At 37.7% G+C, this 27,003-nt stretch overlaps 1 protein-coding gene across 1 annotated transcript in view; it reads right to left on the reverse strand.

Moving 5' to 3' along the window:
* Positions 1-27,003, reverse strand: part of MYCBP2 (MYC binding protein 2, E3 ubiquitin protein ligase) — a 151,336-nt gene that overhangs the window by 95,221 nt on the left and 29,112 nt on the right. Inside the window, exons 17-25 of the mRNA XM_026044514.1 lie at positions 22,235-22,342; positions 15,228-15,347; positions 13,516-13,597; positions 7,429-7,546; positions 4,410-4,614; positions 3,889-4,042; positions 2,579-2,751; positions 1,378-1,503; positions 1,142-1,269 (exon numbers count right to left, since the gene is read on the reverse strand). Of these exons, the coding sequence (XP_025900299.1) occupies positions 1,142-1,269; positions 1,378-1,503; positions 2,579-2,751; positions 3,889-4,042; positions 4,410-4,614; positions 7,429-7,546; positions 13,516-13,597; positions 15,228-15,347; positions 22,235-22,342 (1,214 nt within the window). The remainder of the gene's footprint in view (positions 1-1,141; positions 1,270-1,377; positions 1,504-2,578; positions 2,752-3,888; positions 4,043-4,409; positions 4,615-7,428; positions 7,547-13,515; positions 13,598-15,227; positions 15,348-22,234; positions 22,343-27,003) is intronic.

Below are 27,003 nucleotides of genomic sequence, written 5' to 3' on the forward strand. Positions count from 1 at the left end.
AAATCGTACAGGAGTGTTTGATGGGGCTATCATCCCCTTCTTACAGCATACACAATATTAGTCACGCTTTTTAAATCTCTGGGTTTTTCTTAATCATTTGTAATTCTCAGTCAGTACAACCACTTATTTCAGAAGGTTTCCTTTTTTTCCTAGACAAATGTCCATATCCTGTCAATTTCCCCAGAAGAAACCTTAATAATTAGAAATTTTACTAATTTAAAAACAGAAAGATTTCAGGAACCATCTACATGACAAAAATGTCACTAACAGTTTCTGTATTGCATGTCTAATATAAACCTCAMACAGATTTTAGCTCCTTCCTTTTCAGTGTCTTCCAGGAAGTTTCTGAACTCCTTAATAAATGCAGGAATACAAGTTACTTAGCAGAAACCAGATTTACCTTATAATCACAATGTGGATTTATATGTTTTTCTGTACAAAGCCAGATTTTTTATATATATATATATATATACACACATATATATATATACACACACACACACACATATATATATAACTAGAGCATGTATGCTTTATTTGCCTTATCATTACGTTTGACACAAAGCAGAATTAAGCATATTTGGTGACCTTACAATTGAATTCTTATAATTGAATTACAGTTGAATTCCAACTGAGAAGCTCTGCAGACAACAAACTGAGATAGAGAGGGTAGGGATGGCAGGAAAAGGCAACCAAGATAGAGCACGTTTCTGAAGGAATTCCAGCTACAGATAAACCCCTTCCCATTTCTGAGAGGTAGTCCCACAGATATCCTGACCAAGCAGATGATGCCCACCACACCACACCTATATTTTCTGCAGGGGGACTTCAAAGACCTTCATGAAAACATATCACAAAACAATTCTGCCCACTGCCAGAAGACACCTGAAATGTCACAGCATTTACTGAAGGTAGGAATGGGTTCCYGGACAGTTAAGAATGGCAATTCTCAGTTCATTGTCTCCCCCACCTTACTGACACAAGACTCATTGCTTCTCACTGAGGAGCAAGATTATTATACTATTACTGCTTTAATTATCTAACTCATTTACCAAAAAATAAGCTTAAAATTACAGTTTTAAATGGTATTTCTAAAGTTTTGATTCTCAGAGATAATTCTGCTATTTAAAAACTATCTTACCTTGATTTTCGCGGTGTATTCACCCCTACCTCCAAAAAGGCCAAGACCACCTAACAAAATATCTGTATCTGCACAGAAACGGATGGCTTCTACCGAGTGGGCTGAATAACCCCAGCCTCCTCCGTGACCTACAGGAAAAASAGAAACACAACGAAAATGCAATTAATCTGTATTAATTAGCTTTTTATTCCACAAGGCTAATTAGCTAATGCAGTAAAACCTTCCTGTGTACATACTTTCAAATCTGTTAACAATGCTGTAGTCTTCTTTAGAATAAACTTTCATTACTGCCTGAGTCTCCTCTTCTGTATTTGCTACACCCATTTTTAAGTCCTGCATAGCAGCCAAAGTATCGAGACAACCTAAAAGAAAGCAAAATGAAGAAACACTCAGAAGGTCTTACTGTTGATTACAATTGGTGAACTGAATCGAATAACAGCAAAAAAGATCACAGCAACAAAACTGGCTTGTTCCTAAGCCACAAGTACATTACTGAGTATCAATTTAAATTTACTAGGTCACTTTGGTAGCACCTAAGGTTTRCTGCTGAAGACCAACTTTAATTAATTAGTTTGTTTTCCTGCTTACCCAAGAAACATGAGTAAATCTACTTTGTGAATTTTCCAATGGCAAATAAATTGCCTGCAATAATTTTTATTTCCTCAATTTTTTATTTCCTATATTGCCAAAAAAGAATTGAAGTAGCAACTGAATTATGGGAAGATTTGAGAACCTTCTTAGAAGGCATTTCGTTTCCTATACATAGATAGCTAGCACAGCCTCTTATTCTGAGTTGGATACTCGGGAAAAAGTACTGTTTAAGTTAAATATCACTGCATCTCTAACACATAGTAGGGGACAGAGTACAAGGAAGTGATCCCTCCTCACACTCACCGAGTAAGTACCCAAGTAACTTCCAAAGCTGAGCTTTGAAGCCTTGAGTAAGTCACATATGGCCAGTTTACACATGGATATGGTGAGTCTATTTTTTGTTTCAGAATGGTTTTTGGTTAGAAATGGAAATCACATTACTCTTAACATCTGATTATACAAAATTACACAGAAAGAATTCAAACTATTCTGTATTTGTAAAAATTTGAATATTTGAAGGTAGATAGTTTTTGGAGACTCCATGGTAAAATGAGCAGCATTTCCTACACTCTGCATATTGTTGAAGATGAAGAACTAGGAAGGTCTTTCCCTTCACTTCTGCTTAACCCTAGTAGCAGCTCCCAACCAGAACTCTAAAAGCCCCTAGCATCATCAAGAAGGTAGAGAGCAATGGTTCCGCTCAAGTGTTAATAGCAATAATGATAGATTATTGATTCAGTTTCTAACTCGACAGCCAGAGAGCTGTCACATTATAACTTATCTGAACACGAAGCAGTATGCCTTGATTTCACTCATGCCTCTGACTCGTCAAGTATAGATGCATACCTAGAATGTGCAAAGCTGCATGAGACCTGGTGGTGAGAGCTTTGGAGCCTGTTGGTAGAGCAAGTTCTGGACTCAAAATACTGCACCGGGACTGCATGTCTGGAGCAGAGGGCAGTCGGGAATCGGCCACTACCGCGTTGTAGCTCCACAGCTCCCTGGCGTTCGGTCGAAACCTACAGCAGGACAAAACACAGGACACAAACTTTTTGTNCTACAGCAGGACAAAACACAGGACACAAAATTTTTGTGCAAAACTTACATTTTCTGTTTAAGAAAAACCTCGACCAAAAAAAAAAAAAAATCAAAAAATAGCTTATGCTTAAATTTTATAGACTATTTAATGTAAAATGTTGATTTGCTAGTACAAAATGTTAAAACTGAATATCACTATGCCAAATATATAAGCTTAGCTAGAGGAAAATACTAGCAAAYGGAAAAAAACAGAAATACTGTTATACTTCAAGTTGAAAAAAATCCTATTATGGGTTTATAAATTTCAGAAAATGTCAGACACTTTCCACAGCTAAGAAATATTAAAATGGAATAATCTATTAAGAAGCATGAAGTGACTAGCAAACAACTAGATAAAATAGAAGATGTGCTGAAGAATGTTATGTTTCATTTGGGCTTTTAAAAGATTTCACTACATTGTAAGTATTTTACATAGGATTACAGACAASAGCAGCATAAACAAGGGAACACAAGAATTGTCTACATCATAGATCAAGGTGCAGAGAAATAAAAAGGAATTAAGTCTTTGATGTCACCTCTTAATTGCAAGAGACTGTTAGAAGATGCAACCCTATGAGTGTTCTGATGGAAATGATCTTTTACTTGATATACTGGACTAAAAATCCAAAAAGACATAATTAACTAAAAATATTATAAGATACCATCAATATGCAAGATTTCAATGAGTTAGCAATGTCTACGTTTATATATAATTCGTAGATATACACACACACATACATATGTATGAATAATTTAGCCATGTGAATTTCACAATAGACTGATAAAACCATAGAGGYATAGAGAAAATCTTTAAAATACATGTAATCCAGATTTTTGTTTGCAGAGAAGTGCTGCCTCATTCATTTCAACAGGCATGARTGAAAATGCACAGGAAAAAGGAATTTGCTTGAGACTTCCTTGAAGAAATCATTTGAAAAATGTGCAAAAAATACACAGGAAAGAGTGAGAGCTGTTTTACTAGGAAAGTGAATATAATCAAAACATGAGTTGATCAGACCCTCCAAATTATTTTAAGTTACTTCTACACCATGACTTAAATAGCTATAATCCACACTTGCCTCCAAATAACATCATAGACAGGATCCAGACACACACCAGATCCTTGAAGGTCTTCCTGTTCAGAATCATTGAAAGTTTTGCAGCTGCCATCGACTTTGTTTATCAGAAGGCATTTAAAGGGAGGAGGTTCTGAAATTGAGGCTGGTACCAAACCTAGATGGGGGAGCAAAAAGAGCAGAAAAATATGGAAATTCCACTCACTATATGGCAACTTCTGTGCATGCAGTAGTAATGTGGCGGGGTAGGACATACATACTGCTATGGCAGAAGTTAAGCCATAGCAAAATGAGAATAAAACTTCAAAATGTGAGTAAAACTAAGACTGTTACATTCTCATTTTTAATAAAATTACTTAGGCAGCTAACATACAATGTCCAGTTTAAATGAAGAGTGAAAGAAGTATCAGAATTCACTCCATTCACATTTTCTGAGTTGTGGCTTCTCTACCGCTTGCAGGACAATCTATTTTTTCATCAATAATTCCGTCGAGAAATTAAAAATACTTTAGAGGAGTTCTTGCCTATGATATGCCTGCTTGCAAATATCTCGGAGGTAGCAAGCACGTGAGAGTTAATGAGAGCTTCATCGATCCGAAGGAAGGTCTGGTCTCCGCTCGCTCCGATCCACGTGGCCTTGCGGCCATACTTAGAGCCAATATTAGGCATAGGTGCTGGTTTTGCGTTCCAGTAGGGCATATCCAAAATTGGTCTCCCAAGCTGGCCTTTCTACAGACAGAATGCAAGAATCAGTAAATACCAATAARGCTAATAGGCAAATAGCATCTGAAAGTGATAACAAGTTACTGATGTAGATATTTTCAAGACATACGTAATGTGGAAGAAATTCTTTACCACAAAATTGCTTTCTCAAAGCAGYGACTACTTTAAGCAAAGCATTAAATACATGTAAATTCACTCCGTCTAAATTCCACCCAGCCCCTCATTCATATGCACAGTAAGTTACACAGAGCAAATACCACCTAACAATAGCTAGAGATTGATTAACATATACATTTGTGCTAAAAAAAGTACCAAGTGCCTAAGTAAGTATCTCTGCACAAGCTCCTTGACATCCTAATGTGGAAACCTAGGGCTTTATCTTCAACCYAGCAGCAGTTTGTGAGAGGTGGACCTGTGCTGGACCTAAGTACCCAGCCAGGCACTACGCTGGAAGCATCTAGTGAGAACTAAAGCAATAAACCTGCTCAGACTCCATTGACCTCACTCGGTCAGAAGGAAATTCACTGCAAATTAACCAAGTCAAAGTAACTTTAATATAAAATGTGAAAGAGGAGGAAGAACAGGCATGTATATTTAATACCCTCCATCCAGCACATTACACACCTCTCTTTCTATATGACAGACGTATTCACAGCAGTAAGAGTCATTCTACAGATGAGCTGTCCATCAAGTCCATAAAGTCATGGGTAACAAATGGGTGGAGAAGAGGAAACTCTGAATACTCCACTCTATAAATATGTATTTGCTTTGTGAAAGCACAAATTCATGAAAAAAAAAACCCAAAACAATACTCCCTTGTAGGAACAAACATCATAACTCTCCTAAATAGCTTTCTCCTCCAATTAGCACACATCTTCTTTAACAAAAGTCAGGATGGCTTAAAGAAATATTATGAATTGACAGTTTTAAAAATAAAATTGTTTCTATAGTTCTAAGTTTGTCAAGTGCCAGAAGAATAAACACACACAATATTACAAACTGCTTTTCAAAAACACACTAACATTTTTCAACATACCCAAGTCTTTTTTCTCACCCAAGAGATCTTTATTCAAAAGCTCTTTCAAAACTACTTAATTTTCTTGGATCAAATTTGTGTTCCACATGCTCTAATTAACACAGTATTAAGAGGAGTAACATTTTTGTTTGAGGGAATCAAACACAAAGGATGAGACTGAAGAGATGACCTAATAAACATAAGCAGGAGCAGTGCAGTCCACCTTTAAAAATTGCTTTTGAATTGATTTTGAATGAAAAGAATTCATTATTCATTTATGCAGTAATTTGTAAAAGCCAAAAACAAAAAGCCAAAACAAAAAATCAAGTTACAATACAGTTTAGGAAGGGATACACATTATTACTACTTAATAACATAGCCTTTATTTCCTCCTGATTTGAATGCAGTATTAACTAGCAAATTCCATTTAGTATCATCCATTCCAAGTAGTATCATGCCTTTACATGAATTTTGCAATGTATTTTCTGAAAATCACAATATTGGAAAATTTACCTATTTCAGTTTTCATTTCATCTCAACGCCGGTTTTGCTTATTTTGTGCTTTTACGATTTATAAATTTACTTCGAAATGAAGACTTCTGACAAACATGACAAGAACAGTGTTCCAGAAAGGAAGACTTCCATCTGTATGTAAGGAAATCAGCTTTTCTGATCTTATAAAGCTCTCAATCAAGTTTCTGGCATTATGATATTAAAATCAGGTGGTATAAATATGGTCTCAACATATTTTTAGAAAAAGAAATCATTTAACACATAGGCTTTTAAGTCCTGTTATTCAAAGTGAGTTTGCCTTTCCAAAGGCTTTTTCACTGAAAGTCAACAGAGCTTCAGCTTTCATGTGTTGAAATGGCCTTTGAAAAAGATACAGACCAAAACTTTGTTACTACGGACTGAAAAACAGCAAAATGTTACCTAACATGAGTCTTCCCGAGGCACAGATTTAATTAAAACGAGCATTTGCTGATTCTAAAAATTTCTTTTTTTTTTTTGTTCCTTTAAAAAAAATGATTTCGAAAGTTTCCCTTCCTTTGTGTTTGGCAGTACATTGCTTTTAGAACATATACAAATAGCTCAGTACCTGTTCTCTGGCTTTTGTCAGAGGGTAGTAATAAGAATATCCCAGCAAGGGACTTGGGAGAAGCTACAAGCGAAGGGGCATTTGTCAGGAGYAGGAGGCATAAAAGTTCGAAGTCAGAAGCAGGGGGAGTTAAATGATGTCTAAGTGCTCAGTCAATGAATATACAAATGGATTCCACATGGACATAGAAGAATATGTGCCACATGAGCATGAAAGAAGAGTACCAGAGTTGGGCTGTACTGCACCCAGCAAGGACTCCCCTTAGTCCCAAGCATAACATCTATAAACTATTTCTATGGTCTGTCCTATAGTTCTTCTGTCCTATTTGTATAAAAATCTGGTTATCTTTTCCAAATGTTGCAAACACAGGTAACAGGATATGAAACATATGCCCAGTTGTGGTTGTAACAACAGCAGTTTGCAAACACCACTCCACTTTAATGAAACAGCCCATCTTAAATGCCAATTGTTAATTAAAATCACAGAACACCGAGACGTTTTGACATCTTGCTTTCTTAAACACAACAGCATCAGAGGCCATATTTTCAAACATAACAGGGACACAGACAAAAAAGACACGTGGATGTCATGAGTTGTTCTATGTGTACAAGTACAAGCAGTTTTGAAAGGTCTTTGAACRAATTGCAATACATGTATAGTACATTAACTACTACCTTATTCCCATAAGTAAATATTATTTCCTTACTGAGAAACTTCCAAATGTGAAAACCTGGCCATCCATTAAGAGTATAGCTGTATGGTTGCTTCCAGCAGTAACTTGCGTGCTAGGACCTGGCAAGGCTTGTACCAAAGTGGGACATCCCCTAAATCAAAATAAATTAATTTTGTATCAGTGCATGCTCATCCAACATTTAACACATATATTAGTACTCACAGGATTGCATTGACTGTGAAATATACTCACGGTATTCACAGAACCWGAGTCAAGCAGCATCTTCCACATTAAATGAAAAATCTCACAGGATTGAACAGAAGCAGGGAAAAAATACTTGGATACAGGTTTGATACTCCTTTGGATACTGAATTCCACTGTTACAGGGAACTGGATTGAATGCCCTTTTCAATTACATTCAGCAATGAGCACAAAATAAAACTGATTATTTTAATCAATTATTGCAGAATTACAGTAATGGTACCATAGATTACACTACTAGAATACACTGCAAAATATACCGCATTAAAACATACTGTGGTGTGAATGACAGTTAAAACCAAAAATCTTTAAATTTAAACAATCCAAGCCTATGTGTTTGGTACTACAATTAGTAGTACCACTCACTCATCCATCTAGGGAATTATAAAAGGAAGGGAAGCTCTATCAATGGCCAGCAGCTTTATAATGACATTGGAAAACTGCATCAAATTCAGACTCTGCATCTTTGCCATGTTGCTTTCCAGAGAGCTCTGGAAAAGCCCAATCTTTGTCTCCCAACTGTGAAATGGCACAGAGAAATTAAGGCCCAGTTCAGCAGAAATGTAAGGATAAAAATCAGAAGTTTGAATAAGTAAAGAAAGAAAAAAAGTCTGAGAAAAAAAAATGGCAGAAAAGACAAAAAGAACAARGTACAGGCTACTAAAACTAAATTTTAAATCTAAAACCCACCAAAGCAAACAGGAGCCTTCCAGAAGTGCAGCCACCTTTGAACCACATAATGAATGTCTACAYTACATAACCTTCCAAAATTATATGGGACTTAGAAAGAATGTGGATTTGACAAAAAAAATGTTCCTGAGAGACTTTATGTTTGATAACTTTGACCACAATAAGAAGTAGCTACTTAAACTCACTTTTAAATATGGGTTTTCAAAAGTAGGTTAATCTAAAATAAGAACAAGCTGTCTTAGGCTGAACAAAGAAGTGTCAGAACACAATTACTTATGAATTGTTCAGGAGCTGATGGGCAAAAAATGGGTTACTTGCACATTGTGGTTTGGGGTAAATTGCAAGTCAAAAAATAGAGAAGGTGGGAGAAAGAAGAGACATTCAATAGATAAACAAGAGCAGAAGGAAACAGAGAGGTACATGGAAATGTGGAAAGGACGATGGAGATGGAGAGAATGAATAAAATGTGGTAGAGGATGAACAGCACTCCACACGTTAATTTCAAGGCCTTTTGTTGGTCTATAATCCCATGGGACAAGGCACCAATAAGATTTCACACACACCCCAGAGAAGCTGAGCAGCAATAACAGTGAATCATCTTAAAAACAAAAGAAACCTTCCTGGGACATCATTAACTCCCATTAACTTTACTGCAATCTGGAAAAGGTTCTGAAGGACAAATTAAATGTAAGTCAGAACTAATCTAAAACTATTCCTTTTACAAAAGAAAAAATACATGAAAGGGTTTTTTTTCCACACTTTTCATTAAAATTCTTTTCCCTCAAATTGTAACAGTGGTAGGTATGAAATTATCAATTCTATACTTGTTAGCAAGTATACAACAAATGAATGTCTTTTTTTTTTCTGTTCGATGCTAAATTGAAAACTAAATTATTATCACATTAGCTATTTATCACAAAGCCAATGAATTAATGAAGACCCTGTTATCAAGAGCTTGTGTGTCCAAAACATCATAGAGGCAAATTGGTTTTTCCTGGGCCTAAACACGCCTTGCATGACTCTCTACATCCTCAGACAAAATGACATAAAATGATAAAAAAAAAAAGGAACAATTTCAAAGAGCCAGAGTTATTTCTTCCTTGTAGTGCACGTTAGTGTGAATCCCCCCACAGATGGCTAGTAAGCAGCACCCAGTCTTCTACTCTCACAAACACCCTGCTTGCTTTGACAAGTATAGCRCCAGCCATCTATTTTAAAAATACAAATACATAAAGAATCCCCCAAACTACTTCTTTCTATCTTGCTAACTGACTCTACCAGCAAGGTTATCTGAGGAGAGTAAAAGATGCTCTGCTAGGTGTAGCTGAGCAAAGCGGACAAGAAATTAATGAAGAGAGGTGTTGTAYCATAAACATGTTCACGTCCTCACAAGCAGCTTTCTTATTATAACATCCTGCCTTTATACAGAGGCTAACTAAAGTACTTCAGAAAATAAACAGGAAAAAGACCAACATATTTGACCACGCCAACAAAACGAAGAAAAATGACAAAGAAATTGTATTCACTCGATAAAAGAAGGAATGTAGGCGGAAAGTGAGTGAGTCTCGCTGATTTGTAAGGAATTTTAAACCTGTGAATTGTGGAGTATTTCTCTACCCATCTGAAAGTCAGCAGAGAAAATCTCCACTTAGGAGGACAGACATCCAGGCACCAGTTAACTCAGGGTCCTGCAGAAGGTCCACATTTAGGCTGCCTGCACTGAAGTTCTCTCGGGTCCTGAGGAGCAAACTTTTCTGTCAGGTGAATCCAGTTGTTCCCTGAAAACGTAGCCCACAATCCCTACTGGAGAGATCCCTGTCCATGGTACTAATCCAGACGGGCAGGCTCATGTGCAGGCAGCTGACCATGGTGCTGCAAAAGCAGCTTCAAAAAAGGCTGTTGCTGTAGAAACTGTTCTAACAGGTTTTCAGATGTACCTGGGGATTTGGTAAAAAGGTGTAAACAAGATCTGCATCCTACTACTGAAAAACACCAGAGAATGAGCCTAGAATATGATGCTATGCTGCAGGGATGCTGGATATGGGGTTTTTTTTCCCCTAGAAATATCAGCAGGATAGAGTCTCTGGGCTTTATCCTTAAAATGTCAGTGACTGTCCATCGAAGGACTGCTCAGTATTTCCTCCACGTTGCTATTGACCGCTGGGAAATAGAGACATAAAAGGGATGTCTTATGTCAGTGATTCCATTTCTGGAGATTGATTGCCAGATCACATCCTTGCTAACGTAGTGTTGAAATCAATAGTCTGTGTTAAGAAACGCGGGCACATTTTGAACAAGGAATAGAAATGGAGTTTGAAGCCATAGTATCTTGAGAGAAACATCTGGAAGAGATGTCCTTTGCTTAGTAAAGATTCACTATTTTTCACCAAGACTAGATACTGCAGAGCATTTCCTGATCCCACTGAGTTTCTATCCACTTATACAGTGTCTTATTGGAGAAGAATATATGAAAAGATGAGAATATATGCATCCCTGTGACAAAGGTTGACAATGCCCTGGTGTTGCACACAAGTCACCAAGGGATCTATGCAGATCAGGTCAATGGCTCTGAGATACGGCATAGTGAAATGGAAAAGAATCTCCTCTCAGGAACAAGATCACTTATCCTTGAAGTGCTCTGTGTGAGAATGGTTAAAAAGCCCTTGCTGGAGGAAAAGCAGCACCATCCTACACACACTATTTGTGCCTCCACCTCATTTTAGATTTGTTAATGGCTTACTCAGAATCAAGTCATTCTGTTCATAAGCTGTTGCACTTGCTTGCAGGCACAGGCTTCCAGTGCATGTAATATGCCTAGGGAAGCCAGAGGAAGAATTTGTGGGGTTTTACCATACTCTAAGATACAGGTCCAGAATTCTTTTTAGTAAGAAGAAAGATATTTCTGGACAGCTGTATGGGATTCAAAACATGAAAGCATTTCCAAGACTTGTTTAACTGCAGTTTCATTGTTAAATCCCTACACTCCAAGAGAGAAGTCTCTGACAGGACAAGTCATCAATTACTGCCCAGGAACTGCACTATTTCTTCATCTGGCAATGAAGATGCTCCCTCAGATGTGAATGACAGTTGCTTATCTTTGCTATCAGTTCTTTCTTTCAGGAGTCCCTATATGTAAAGATTAGTTAGGCTGCCTAAATGGTATCTCCTTTTTTACTTTTTTTTCCTGGAACCACAGTAGAGTATCAGTTCCTAAAGCCAGAAGACCATGGTCTTCTCAGGGTCAATAGAGGCAATGCGACACACTGCATGACTGACATACCGCTGACCTGGCTGGAGGTGGCCATGCAAGCACCACTGTGACCCAACTCAGGTGGAACTCTGCATAAGGATTCCCTGTTTCCTTCTCTGAGTCCCTTACTGTGAGGACAGAGCAGAGATATCTACTTAAAGCTGGAAAAAGAAGTACATCAATGAGGAAATGACCCTTTGAATGATGGTGCTAAACAGCAATATGGTATTATAAGCACTTCTCATGCAGAAGACACACTCCAAACTCTCAAACTCTTTTCTTTTCAGGCACTGGCTGAGGTCTGTTGCGRCACAGTAAGAGAGCCAGTCCAAGCCCCTTGAAATTCGTCACATGCACGGCCTGGTCAAGCACTATCCGTTGAGACAGGATGTTTCACGTTCTCTTCTAGGACCTCATTTGAAACAGTATTTGGTCTCCATCCAGTTTCTGCCTTAAGAAGGAACAGACTGGRGGTTTACTGCCTGAAATACTGACCAGAAGAGCAGACAGCCCCGATGTCTTCAGGAATGCCAAGTGATTTCATCAAAGTTGGAAACAGGAGGAAGTGCGTTATCAATATAAAGAGCACTACTGCCTGCACCTCTTCAGCTGTGAAGGGAGCAACCAACCTTATTCCAGCAGCTATTGCCTGCTAAACCAGTCTTAGCTCGGACCCATTTCCAGGAATGAAAAAAGAGTACTTTTCTTTGCCATGGTTCAATCAATGGCACAAACATAGACCACAGTTTCCAGTGCCATACAAACTGAGTTGGGGCCACAGTTTAGAGACTAGCACTAAGCACAGCACTCACTGCAAAGTAATATTTCCAGTAAAGTGTCTTCCTTCTTTTCCCTTTCCCCTTCATCTATGAATCCAATGGAAGTTTTAAGATGATGAAGATTTCTCCAGAAACATGMCAAAAGTAATTGCCATCTCACTACTACAAGGAAAAGGACATAACTGAAGACAGGTGACAGATGCTCCACTCYTTACACACCTTTTACATAGGAATACTAGGCTTTATGGGACATACACAAAGAGCCAAGGACTCCTGCTATTCAAAACCTTACGTGCGCATGGTATATATCCTACATGCACATGGTATATGTGCTTGTCCATAGAAGGACATCATTACATTTCCTTTTATGGCTGCACACTGATACTTCAGTGATCAGAAGAGATATAAAGGGTGAGATTAACCTTCACACTGAAAACACCTAAATTCAGTTCTCTGTAATCTCATTGGAGACAACAGAAATCCAACCWAGAGATGTAACAAAGCTGCTTACTGAGTGAGCAGATGGGTGCATGTGGTTAGTTACACAGCTCTCCAGACCCTAGCGATTTCTCTTGCTACTTTTCCACCAACCACAAAGAAAGCCCACGTGTCTCTTACATGCTGACACGTAAATGAGATGTCTATAACATGCAGCTGAGTTCCAAACTAAAAGCAACTTAATTTGGGGAAGGGAGGAGGTTAATCAAAGAACAAATCATAAAATAGGTCTAAGTAGAATCTAAGTTTATAGCATTAACCTATTAAAACAGTGGTATGTACAGAAATATGTGGTATTTTGTAGAAATAACGTAATCTTAGTCAGATTTCAATGCTATGCACTTTCATGTGGCACAGAGGTGAAAAGACAGAAGAATTTTCAAGTCAATTATCAAAGCTACAGTAATAACTATATACAGAAGCTTTCACATACTAAATTGACTCTCCATAGAGTGCAAAGGTAGGGTTACTGTTCAAAGTGTATCTAACCAGAGGAATACAGGGCATGTGCTTAGCTAAACATTTTTATCAACTCTAATTTGGGCAATATTTAACTTTCTCACTTTCTAGTTACTGAAGAATAGAGAATTTCAGTCTTTACATCAATACACAGTCATGTCCCTCGATTACTTCTCAGCTTACCTGGAATTAACATCGCCATGTCCAAGCTGCCCGTGCTGCCCATATCCAAATGTGTAAACATCACCATTCTCCATCAAAACCACTGAAGGAAAACAAGTAACAAAAATCAGCTCTTTTTCACACATGTAAAAAAGCTTTCTCATGYCCATGTTTTGGATTGTGTCATATGTGATTAAAATATTTAGGAAGCTGAGTATGGCTAAAAAGGAGATAAAGTCTTACTGAACGATGATAAAAAGACATCATGAAAWGCCACATTTACTTTCAACCACTTACTTTCATTAACGTCCAGACTCAGTTCTTTCAAATGAGATTTATGTTGCCATTAGGAGAAGTGAAAATTAAGTACAAGTTTGATAGACTTTTTTTTTCAACTTTCACTAGCGCTGAATACTTTAAAGCATATGGGTAACACATAAGCAAGAAAAGAATMCTTGTCACAATTAGTTAGCTAAAATAGCTTTTCAGTGTTAAATTTTGCACGTATAAAAGTAGATAGATAAGACTAAAAATACGATATGTACATAAACTATTCTTGCAACACAGCCTAAAATCTTCTTACAGGAAGTTTTTCTTATATTTCACATTTATGTAAATATAATTATCAACATAATTAATATAATGATATGTTAATATTTTATAACTTTATATTTTACATAGATGCCTTTTTTGTCATACATACTCTCAGTTATTTCTATATATCTATGTTCTCCACAGCTAGTTCCTTACATCCAGGAATTCAGTATATGTGGGGCTGGGATAAGGCTACTGTTGAGGAAAAATCCAGGTGTCAAGCCCTTAGATGTATGCATGCTCACTATATGAATATATTTACAAACACCTAGAGGAAGAGGGTGTGCTATTTTTTAACATGACCTGTATGTATTAACCACCCATTTTTACATGGTTAGGTATTCACAGAATACGTAACATACATAGAATTCAAGAACAGCCAGAGAAGAAGCAAATGACACATTATGTTTGCTTTCAAGAGCCCTCCATACGGACTCAGCGCCCAAAACAGCTGCTGAAATGATTACACTAGTTTCTGCCTGGTGGCCAGCACTTCTTCAAAGAAGGTAGACCCTTCTCTGTTGTGCTAGGAACCGTGCACCACACGTGTTCTATAGTTCACACTTTCTAGTAAGTCARGGTTTGTGGGGAAGTCGCACAGCAGCATTCTCCTCATTCAGAGGAAGAGAGGCCACTGGGCCTCTCACTGGTGCTAAAACGTAACACTGACATTAATGGTTTTTGTGTGTGTGAAGTGTGAATTCTGGTTTAGCAATCTCAAGACACACGTGTCCATGTGCCAGCGCTGCTCTGCTTTTCGGAGAAGCTACTGGAACACTGCACTAACAGACTCACACCATCTTCTACCACCTCTACACAGGGTGCAATTGTGTCTTGCAGATGTTACCAAACATAAAATAGCTCAAAATAGCTCAAAAATAGCTGAATTACTTATTAATTGCTGCATAATAAATTCCAGGTTAATTCCACTTACAATATTTCTAGTCCTTTTCACACCTCTGCGACAGTGATAAAGAAATTTGGTCAGCTTAACATCCCCAACATGAGCCCTTGCTGAACACGAAAAGCAGTGGAACTGGATAGGATAGGATAGGACAGGACAGGACAGGATAGGACAGGACAGGACAGGAAAGGAACTCTAATAAATATTTAGATTTTTATTTTATTTATTTTTTTACCTGAATGGTGAAATCCACAACTGACTTGCACAGCTCGCAGTTCACAGTCGAAGCGGACAGCCCCCGGTGGATAGGTGGTGATTTTGCTGGCATCTTTCTCCCCTCTTTCCCCACTTCCATCTATAAACATAATATAWAATTATATCCCTAGTCTTCTAAAAACGTTATAACAAAAATAGTAAATAAATCCCCCCSGCACTTCATAAGGTAGGAGCACAACTCACAGAACAGTGAGACAGACAGCTCAAAATATGCCAAAATGCAGACTTGAAAGATGACAGAAAACCCACTTCTAAGCAATCTACTGCATCAGTTACCTACTAGAATATAGAGTATCCTCTAAAGCAGAAACATCTGAAGAGCCAACAAAAAAGATCAACAAAACAGAAACTTGAAGGAACTGCAGAACTCTGCTCTATAACACTTTAATTTTTCAATTGAAATAACATTATGAAGTACACAAAAAGCACAGTAATAAACAGAATAAACTAGTCTATTTTTTAATRCCAATTTATTAAGGATTTTATTTGACTTCAAGGTTGTCCATATAGTCCTTATTCTATTCAATTCACGTTATTCAGGCAGTTAATCTCAGAGAACGTCAACATGCTGTTATCATTTCCACTGTTTTCATTTAAGATATATCTTTAGACAGTGCTTCTGTAACTTCTTYTGGTAAATGTGGCGTGTGTTATTTCTTCCTAATGTCAAACTGCTTTCAAATCAACTTTAAGCATTAAGGAGATGAGTATGTTATTGATAAATTTCTTGAAAGCCACTACTCTAATGAAATCAGATTGGCATTTTAATGCCCTCTTGGACAATAATTAAAGAGAGGTTGTAGAATCTCCATCCCTGGAGACACCCAGAAGCCCTTTGGACATGGCCCGGGGCCCCGTGCTCTAGGTGACCCTGCCTGTGCAGTGGGGCTGGATTCAAGGATGCCCAGAGGTGCCTTCCAACCTGAACCCTTCTGTGGTTCTGCGAAACTGTATTGCTCCTGGGACACAGAGATTTCGTGACAGCAGCAAGAAACTAAATGGCAGAAAAACAAGCTGAATATTCACCAGCATTAAAGCACTTAGTCTTGTGAAGAAAGCTGTCAATGAAAGCTCTAAAGAAACCGTATTGCCAGGATGAAGAATTTCAGGTCTGACTTCAGTATACGCACTCCCACTAGCAAAGGGGGCCAGTAAACACATGCAGCTGCTGCCTACTGCAAAATCTACTTAAACCAGAGAGGCTTCTGCCTTTTTCTTATTAGTAAAATTGATTGATGTAAGTAACTACTACTGCAAATAGTATGTTGGCAGTTTAGATCTGTATTTACCACTTTCAAATGTAATGTTTTCCTGAATTCAGGGAAGTCTTTGGGTCTTCATTATTGACTGTGTGCAGTAGAACACTGAGAGACTTTCATATGTTAAAACACAACCCTCTTTTTTTTTTTTTTATTGCAAGCAAACTGCCATTACAGGAAAGTCATTTCAAAACTTTTATTACGGGCTCGACAAAAACCACAACATCTCCTGCCATGCATATGCAGGCAATGGGGTTGCAGGTGCTTCCAGTACTGGTACACAGCAACCAATATACAGTCATACTAAAGAATATTAGCAAAAAATGTGTTCTGGTCACCTATCAGTGCAGTATCAAGTGATCTGCAGACACTTGAACACAGGCACCTGCATTTTTCCTGCTTCAACATAAGAAAGGACAAACCAGTCTTAAGTGCTTCAAAAATCTCTAACAATTCTAAACTGCTTTCAAAAATAATAGTGTGCAACTTTAAACCTTTGAAAAAGGTTTCAAAAGAAGATTCTAGATATATTCTTATTTTTTTTCAAAGTTTTAAATGAAATCAAATCATCATGTACACATAACAAAACAATATTGTTGAGGGAGTATAGTGAAAGAATAGTTACATGAGACAAATTTTTTATTTCCTTAGCCAGAAAACAAATTTGTTTTAAGGAAAAAGCGTTACATAAATAGCTTTTTCAAGGTGCAAAGCTCCTTCTTCTCAAAGGACTTCTCAAAGCATTTAGGAAGGCAGAAATTGAAGGCAGAAACTACTTTCAAGATACATCTTGCTTTGCCTAAAAACAACATTTTTAGATTTGAAATTAAATTTCTCTCAGCCTTCCTTGAATGGCAACTATTTTATCACATTTTAATTGACTTGATCTGACTTCAGAATTTGATAACAGTCCAAAATAATTTATGTGCATTGAGTGCAAAGCCCTTGTATCTAGTTCAGCTAAGCCCTGTTTAGAGCAAAAATAAAGTCTTTTATTTAGTGTGGAATATTTTAGTCAAAACACCACTAGTCATCCTCTCACTTGAATTTTTGGCCTGCAAAAATGGGTGCACTGGCTACCTGTGCACTCCACTACATGGCCAAAACACAATATTTTTCTAGCAGTACTGTCTGGGAGAAGCAAACCTTGCATTTTCCCACTCTTAGAGATAAGGCTACAAGAAAGTGTTGGGTCCACCAACCACCGCCCTTTCTGTACCCTGAAGAAGTGAGAATTGAATGYGAGGGAGGTGTGGATGCAGAAAGCTTATTTGCATGTGGGCTTTGAGGAACAACAGTCACTGGGGAAATAGGTAGGGCTGCTTTCCTTCAAATGCTTCTGTGCATTTTGTTTCATTAGTGGCAATTACCACTAATGGTCCTCATGTGGAAGCACAAGAGGAAAGATGACTGAGGCAGCCGTTGTTCTAGATGAATGAATCTGGAAAGTAAAGCGAGTGAGTACTTTTGGTGTTATCCAGCTGGACTTCCACAGAACAAAAACTTTGAATCTTCTGTATCTTTTTGAGAGGAAGAAAACCCTGGGGGGATGTTCAAAAGCTGTTCCCACTGCCCATGTCGCGTGGAACTGACCACAGGGACGGTTTCCGTGAGCAGCGTCACATGGAGGGTATTTCAGCGTCCTGGAAATCCTCTTGGTTGGGGAAAGAAACTGAGCTAATTAGTGTAACTACTATCTAGTTAAAAATAACAATAATAATAAGAAAGAAAAATGGAAAACAGATTATTCAGCCAAGTTTGCAAATAAATAGGTGCTGAGAAAACGAAAAGTACATTTTACAGGTCCATGTCAGAAAACTTAAATCTAGGAGCAAAAAATATCTGCCGCTGCACCCCAGCTGCACTGTGTTCAGTATTTCATTTCTCACCAGTTAGTTTAAAGGGGAGGAAAAGTGCTTGCAAGGATGCGTATCCATGAGGCTTCTGGATAACTGTTGTCTTCGCAGCATTACGAAAGCCCCTTTGTTTAGCTTAGCAGAAACTACCCCAATAATGGGGCTAGAGTTGGTGACACAACCCTCACAGGAGGGCTATTAATGTCTTAATCGACAGCAACTACTGTTCTTCTTGAACACGTCAGCTTAACATGTCTGTATAACTTCAACATCTTCTGGAATAAGTCACTTTAGTACTTCTCCTCCCCCTTGCAAAGACAAGGAAAYCATAATGATTTCTAAACTCTACCATGAGCCAACGGTCCCATTCCTACTATAATCTTAAATATCTCTTCACTAGTGTTCATTAGAGGTCATCTCTTCAGTAGCATCATCTTTCTCGGGCACTGCTGATCTTGCAGAGCTACCACAGATCACATGCATTGCTTTCTCCTGGCAGCATCAGTTTTCCTAATCTCCTCCCAATTCTGGGCAACTCCATTTCATGAATTTTAAGCCTTGATTAATTTCATGAATTAAYTTCATGAATTTTAAGAATGACTGAGGGATGGGGAAGAGAGGGGCAAATACAAAAGATGATACAGAAACCTGACAAGGGAGCTAGAACTTAATGTCAAAAATAAATTTTATTAAAAGAAATCATGTTATTAATTCGGGATTAATACTTGACAGTAAACAAAGAAGCATCTGCCAATTTTATTGCCATGTCAGTTTTGACAAGTCCCTACCTTCTAAAGCACCTTGACATTGGTGCTGTGTGTAAGCCTATTAAGTAAAATATGGCTCTGTTAGCACACACCGACACTTATCTTTTCCAAAAGTCTTATTCAATAACTCTTCTATTATATTTTGAACTTGTTTAGAAATATATGGCATTGGAAAATAAGACTATCAGTCCCTGGAAATGCCATCATGTAAATCAGATGTGAATGATGCAGGAGGCCAAGAACTACGCCTTTGTTGTCAGAGGCTCTTCTGCAAGGGCTTCCAAATGCCTTAGGCTTCAGAGGATATTTGACAGCTTTAGGGGTAAATTACAACTAAATCTTCCTGAACCATCTGACCATTTGGTATTAGCATTTGCAATGTGGCCGATATGTAACATTTTTCATGCATACACGTTCAGTCTCCTAACCCTTGTCCTTTTGAGGACATTTAAAATATTTAATTGCAGCAATTGCACAAAAAAGAAAAGGGTGACAGCTCCTACAAATGTTTAACTGGCCCGAGTTTTCTTTGTTTTTAGTTCCTACTCAGTTGATTTCTATAGCTGAAAAGGGAGACATCTGCAGACTTTTATACATATCTTTTTTAGTCAAATCCCCAGTGATCTTCTAGGGATTAGAGATTTAGGGACTAAAAAGTCACRACCTTATGTGAGAATAAGGCTAAAGCGCAAGCTAATTTTTCTTCTCAGTTTCAAAGCACCCAGTGCATCCCGAGAAACGGCTATCAACTCCTTTCTATCTGCACTCATAATAGATAGGCAAAGATCAGAAAAATAATGTTTAATGCATTCCTTACAACAACAGTCTTGATACAACAGACTCGAGGGACCCTGTGTAAAGGATCTGGGATARGCAGATGACAGGCAAGCTTCCCAGAAAATGAGTGTTCATAATAAAGGACTTTTCAACAGAGCAATTCAATACAATTTCATGTAGAAGAGGTAGATTTGATAATTTTATACSATTAAAAAGCTTAAGTTAGGCCATGACTGTCAGTGCCAAAGAAGCTGTTCATGTTCAAGTTTATACTTGCTATTTTCAAATAAAGTTCTGCAGAATACTGGCCTGGACAGGTACCAACAGTTTCAGCACTGGTCTCATCAGTACAGTCAGCATAATAAATTTTCCCACCCAGAAATCCTTGCAGGTCTGGCTGCTGTAGTATTTGCAAGACTGCTTTAACAGAAGCATCAGACATTAGAGTGCTGGTTTGGAAAGCATAGTATTCAAAAGCRAGACAAAAAGCATTCCAGTGCCAATGCCATGGTGTCAACACTACAGCCTCAGACCACTGAGGATAAGTGTCACCATCTCCTGTGTAAAGCAGGCTTACAGGACAACTCCTCTGAAGATGAGGTATATTCCTTATTCTTTCCATGCGAGTTCCCCCTTCCCATTACTTGACTACAGGCCTCTTCACCAGTCTTCCTTTTTTCGCTTTGAAATTCTTTCCAAAGGTAAGGRTTATTTCTAGTTTGGAGTGAAACTTGTTGTCTTCTTGTGGCAAGCCATGTTCTGTGACTGAGAAGGGTCTCAAACTCACTTCTAAAGATGTCACTTCAGAAAAATACTCCTGGTCAGTTCTACAGGGCTTATCTAGCAAAATCTTTCAACATAATACAGGCCTTTGCATTGGGCTAACATTTTCAAGAAACAATGAAAACCTCAAAGTGAGCCATTACATCTACCTTCTAGCAGATATTTGAGGTACCTAAGGAAATATTTCCCCCAGAACAAGGAGGAGCTCCAGCTACACACAAGCCCTGGATGTACAAGGGGTAGGCAGGATGGACCCACTCCGTGCCTGCAAGGACAAGGCCTTGCAAAGCAGCCCAACAAGCAGAAGGATCCAGCTGATGATAAATTCAGGTCACTATCACTCAAATTACAGCATTTTGCTTGCTTATGTTTCATCTTTCAGCATGAAAGGTCTCCCCAGGAAGATGATATTTTCTTTAGTCCATCTACAGTTATAATATAGTTACATACAGTTATATATAGTTATAATTAGGTATAATGTTACCCACATACACCAATATCATACCCAGAAAGGTTTCAAATTGTCAGGCAATATCTGTGTATCTTCACTAAATACTATTRATTCAAGTAAAATGCCATTCTAGCTACTTCAATTTTTTTTTTTTTTACATATTTTATTATTCTTTAAAGTCTATTCATCTAGGCTCTCACTATTTTCAGAGTTTTCTGCTTACTTACTTAGATCTGTCTACACACACATATAAAAAAAATACAATACCTAATAGACATCTGTATGTATATACATATGCATACATATTTGTACTAACTTTTGCACAACTTAATGAGCTCACTTGAAATACCTAGTACTGAACTATCTTGCTTAAATAAAAKTCACTTGTACCTGAGAACATTACATATTTTGAATACCAAGTTTAATAAATGAAGCCTTCCAGACAAATAAATATTAGAGATACCGAAGRCACCCCATACCTACAATTCTGAAAAAAAAATTATCTGCAAAGAACACTGCAGTGTTAAAAAGAAAAAAAAAAAATCACACTTTTGCTCACACTTATGTTATTTACATTCATTTTAAATATTGCCATCTTAAAAAAAGGCTTTAATGGAGTTCATACTATGAAAAGTAGACTGTAGGCTCAACTTAAGTCAACTCAAATAAAATGCATTAGCAGTTGCCCCAGACACACACACACACACACACACACACGGAAAACAGTAACAGCGCACATGGCATATTTGAATCACTAGATGGTGTTAAAATTTTCTATGGTAAAATTAAAGAACGTGAGGAAAAAGAAAACCTTAGAAATGAGGAAAGACACAGCAAAACAATGACATCCTTCATGAAAGGGAAAAGAACGTAAAGGTGATGTAGACTAACTTACACTTGTCAAGCAGTTCACAGCTAAATGCGTTCTCTTTCTCCTCAGGTAAAGAAATATGAACAAGAAGAAAAGCAGAATCTATTTTGTGCATTGCTTTGAAAAGAGAGATTCAGCAAATGGAAGAGGTGTCTAGGAGGATGGGTTTATTCCATCCTAGCCAGTAAGGAAGACCAAATACCTTTGTGCTTGTCCCGTTTATGCTTTAGCTGTGCTGGATGGGGTCTGATTCTGGCTAGAGCCTGTTCTCGGTGGTTCATAAAAATAGGACCAGGAAATACAAGGGGGCCTGAGGAGAAACATTTTGCACATGCATAGGAAAGCTCACAAAAATTGGAAACAATGGGTTAAACAAAATTCAAATCAAAAGCAATGAGAGAAATGAATATTGAATAAAACAATAATCTTGTTTTTTTCTAAATTCAAAAGACTCTATTAAAATAAATTTGATATTTCATGATAATAAGACAAAAATACAATGCAAAGAAATGATAAATAGGTCATGACGACAGTTTTACCTGAATTTGTGAGTATGCAACTTACAGACAATGGAAATACAACAGACTCAGGCTAGGGTAAAGTTTGATAATGAATACCCATTATTCTATATAGTAAAATTAGTTTAATTATCATTCTTTACATCCTAAAAAAGACCACATTCAAAAATTCAAAATACTGGTTCAGAACAATATTACTACATCAGTGCTAAGCAAAAGAAACCCACAACCACAAGCATCCATAATTACCCTTATCTAAAATTCAAAGTTTTGTTCATAAAAGTGAGCCAAAAACACCTGTTCTGCAATGAGAATTATTTGAACCATTTGATTTTTGTGAAGTGCTCATTTATTCTGAAGTCCATTTAAATTATTTTTTGAATATTTCCCTTCTATGTACAGATCTCACAGACTTGACCTTTAATGACAAATTGTCCAAATGGTTCTCCTCTCCAAAACTGTTCTCCTCTCCAAATTGTTAGGTTGCCACCATAACCTTCTCGGGAGGYACTACCTCCTTGCTCCAGAGGTGGACATCCAAAGAAACTAAGAGCTGCTAAATTCTGGCAAATGCTCCTCTTACCGTTCCACAGGCCCACAACAGCAACAACAACAAAGAAACTCTGCATGATGATGGAAATACTTCACTGCATCTATGCAAATAGGTTATTCTTCCTCCCTGCCCCATCACTAATAGTCTATTTCATTAGCTATTCTCCATCAACAGATCAGTACAGGCTAGCACTCTGAAAATGCCCATCATGACAGGGTTCCTGAACTTCACTCCTTCAGATASTTAATCAAAAGGAAACAATGTGAATGAAAATTTAAGTGCAAATTGGGAGCTTCACATGAAAGTCCTTCACCAAGGTTCACAAGTTTTAGTATTAGCTACTATTTCTACTCTACTGTAATTAAAAAGGGAAACTAGAAGTGTGATAAAAATACATTGCTGCTTTTCCTCCTAGTTTTGAGTTCAGTATCTACACCAGCTAAAACAACCTCTTCATTAGTGCATGTTTCTACATACAACAGATTTAATGTTGGTGGTGCTTCTAAGTAGGGTTATCTGGACACTTGTTGTGCCAATTCAGGCAGAACAGGCTGCTCTGCCAAGAACCCGCTCTTCTGACAATTGAAGTCTGACACAGGCTGCTTTTATTTACCTTTATCTTACAAGTTCTGCCTTAATTATCCTGCTATGGCACTTTTCACAACCTCCTCTCAACCATCTCTTACATTTAATAGATCTACTGTACCACAGTCTCAACATATTCGCTAGCAATTAATTCTCACCAGACCATTCACTGTTTAATTTTCTACTTTGGCTTCCTTACATACAGCAAGTTCGACTGTTCTTTCCCTCTTTCCATCTTCTAAAGTTGGAGAAGAGACACTGAGAAGTTGCCTACCAAAGCAAACTAGGAAAAAGAATGAAAGGGGAGAGAGAAACAACAGGCAAACAAATACAAAAGCTAAAAGTAGTTGGAGAAGAAAAGATAGAGATGCAAGCTGGATGAAGAGCAAGAGAAGAAAAGAACTAAACAGAGTTAAAAAGAAAACAAACAAGCAAAAAGTGATGGGGGACTGAGATTTGCTTACCAAGAAGTTCTTAATTAAATGAAAAGCCCAAGAAATAGAGCGCAGGCCTGACAATACCAAAAGAGTGAAACCAAGATGAGAAAACAGTTACAAAGAGAGATCCAAAGCCTGAGATGACTGGAGGTTGAAACATAAGCAACTAAAATTTGTAGGTGATTGAAGGGAAGACTTGTAATCAATAGAAAATATAGGGAAAAACAATTCCAATGTTTCAGAAAAATGCCTGCAAAACACAGAGCCAAGGGACCATAGTCAGCCTGCAAACTTCGAATGCTTTGGTCTTGAAAAGGTGGCAGAGACAGAATCATAGGACAGAAGGAGCTGAAGTTCAGTAGGGTGAATAAAAGACTCAGATGTTCTGGGGGAGAGAGAACATATGGAATRTATAGATGAAGTCAGCTCCTGCACAACATTAGTCAGATGCTGCCTTCATGTCCAAACCATTCCCTTGAATGACACTTCTGTATTCCAGAAGAACCCCCTAGGACCGTAATCAGCCTGCTGGCCTCTCTGCTCCTTGGTGTCCTCACATCCTCTGTCTTCTCACCCACCACTTGAAGAAACTAAGGCTCAAATCCYGGCTCCTGGGCAAGACTCCTCTACTTTGTGGTAGCTTGTGTCTAACCCACGTGACAGATGAGGTAAATCTGCTCACTTCACTATGCAAGGTATATTCCAGACACCTATTTACAACAAATGAACCAATTTTTCACCTGCACGCATATATATCCCATACATTGGGAAACTGAGGGTTTAAGGATCCCACAGACTGAGGTACAATCATTAGTTTTTTTATGCAAATTAGCTGGTTCTTTCACATCTATTTTTTTCAATTAATATGCTGTATTATTTAAAATAATTCTGCTTAATGGAACTCTTTCCTTTTTTGTTAAACAGCCATTGCTGTATGCAGGTAATTTAAAAACATAATTAAAAAAACGTATTTACGAATGCAATCTTCTGTGCATACTATGCTAACACCTTTATCTGTTGACCCAGCAATTCTACAGTCCACTAAGGCATAATTTCACATACCAGGATTATGAAAATTGGTGTTTGATAATAAGCAGATGGGATTTGTCCTTTGGAACAAATCTCTTTGTATGGTGCAGATCTGCAGCAGCTCCCTTACTATCTCTCTCAATTTCAGAGGAGAAATGTCAAGTTGGGAGACATCCACAAATAGTTATTTTGAGATATTCGATCTATCCACAAAATAGTTCAGTATAATCCAGAAGCTGGGGTGAATACAGCTGGCTATGTTTCTTGTATAGTTCTTATGCAAGGTTAAAAGTAGTAGTATTAATTTTGAGTTCCCTTCCCTGTTCTTGCCACAGTCCCTAGGCCAGATGCTGTAGGGGCCACTCAGTACCACGGCTACAGGAAGGAAGCCAAACTAGTTACTCAAACACACTGCACTTACTTGTTGCACTGACAAGAGTGCAGATATCTAACCAAAATTACTGGTGCAGATCCTATAATGCAACTGATTCTAAACAAAAATTACCCACCCTTCACAATTCTTTCACAGTAAGTATATCTAATCTATCTACAAATTATATCCACAATAAAAAGCTTTTCACCGTAAGCTAACTACTCAGCTAACTACTCTGCTGAGAAAAGAGGTAGTTGCTCTCCAGTAAATTGCTCTTAGCTGAAAATGCAGTAACATTTAATTAAGTCATTGATACATTGATATTAGTTTCAACTATCCCTATAACTTTCCAATCCAAAATATGGAAAAAATATTTTTTAAAGTAATTATAAAATATTTTTCCCTGCTCACAAGTGGGAACACAACTCTCAAACCGTTCCTAGCTCCTTTCTTTGCAAGATACTTCCCTGTCACCGCTTTTCAGTGGGTCATCAGCAACATTCAGAGTGGGATTCTATTATTGACCAAATCAAAGGCAACATGGGCTTTGTTTCTTGCTGATCTGGCACKCTGGAACAAAAGCACCCTGGAACATTAACTCTTCATAGAGCACAGATTTCAAACCTAACAAATTAATCACTGTCACTTAAACGGCAGCCCTCAAAAGAGATAACTTGGCCTTCATCACCTGGTTTACCAAAGCTTTTCACGAAGGTAAAAGTCAAAACCTTTCTCAGCTTTTTGTCTAAAGTCATTTTAACAGGCAAGGTTTTGTGCATGCACAAATTTTTAAACTTCTTGGGACAAGAGTCTGTTCTTTCAAACATTAGTTTAACTTAAGATATTCAGGTTGCAAAGCTTTTCACGCACCAAAGTGAAAATCTAATGGATATTTTAATTAATATTTCAGGTCCTTCTCATGAACCAGAACAGTAACAGAGGAGGTCAAGAACCGTGCTGTTCTTTCCATAGCTTCAGGGAAAACAGCAGCTTCTTTGGATGGAGTAGCAGGGAACAACTCCAACATTTTTCACCTAACAATATCTAATTATCTTCAGTCATTCTGAACTAAAACACGAGTTTAATCTTATCTTTGCCCTACACCCAYTGCACCTCCAATACTGACAAAAGCAGGAAATTTCAGTGTTCTTTGATACAGGACATGAGTATGTGGCAACAAGCTGCCCAAAAGCATCACTTCAGCTATGGTCCTCATACATCAGCTAAATAGACAGTAACAAACATGCTCCTACTATACATCATCTGTTGTTTGGCTACATCTAGAGCATTTTCTTTCACAAAATTATAGTCTAGCTCTAGTTCCAGTCACAGTTAGGATGCAGATTACCAAAAAAAAAAAAAAAAAAAAAAGGCTAAAGGCTAAGAACATCTTAGAAATGGAAGCCATCCAAAATGCTCCTCTGCCAATTTTCCCCCTCCTCCCACAAATAATTAAAAGATTTACCTCAATAATGA

This window comes from Nothoprocta perdicaria, unplaced genomic scaffold, assembly GCF_003342845.1.
Source record: "Nothoprocta perdicaria isolate Ctin4 unplaced genomic scaffold, notPer1 scaffold_37, whole genome shotgun sequence".
Taxonomy (NCBI): domain Eukaryota; kingdom Metazoa; phylum Chordata; class Aves; order Tinamiformes; family Tinamidae; genus Nothoprocta; species Nothoprocta perdicaria.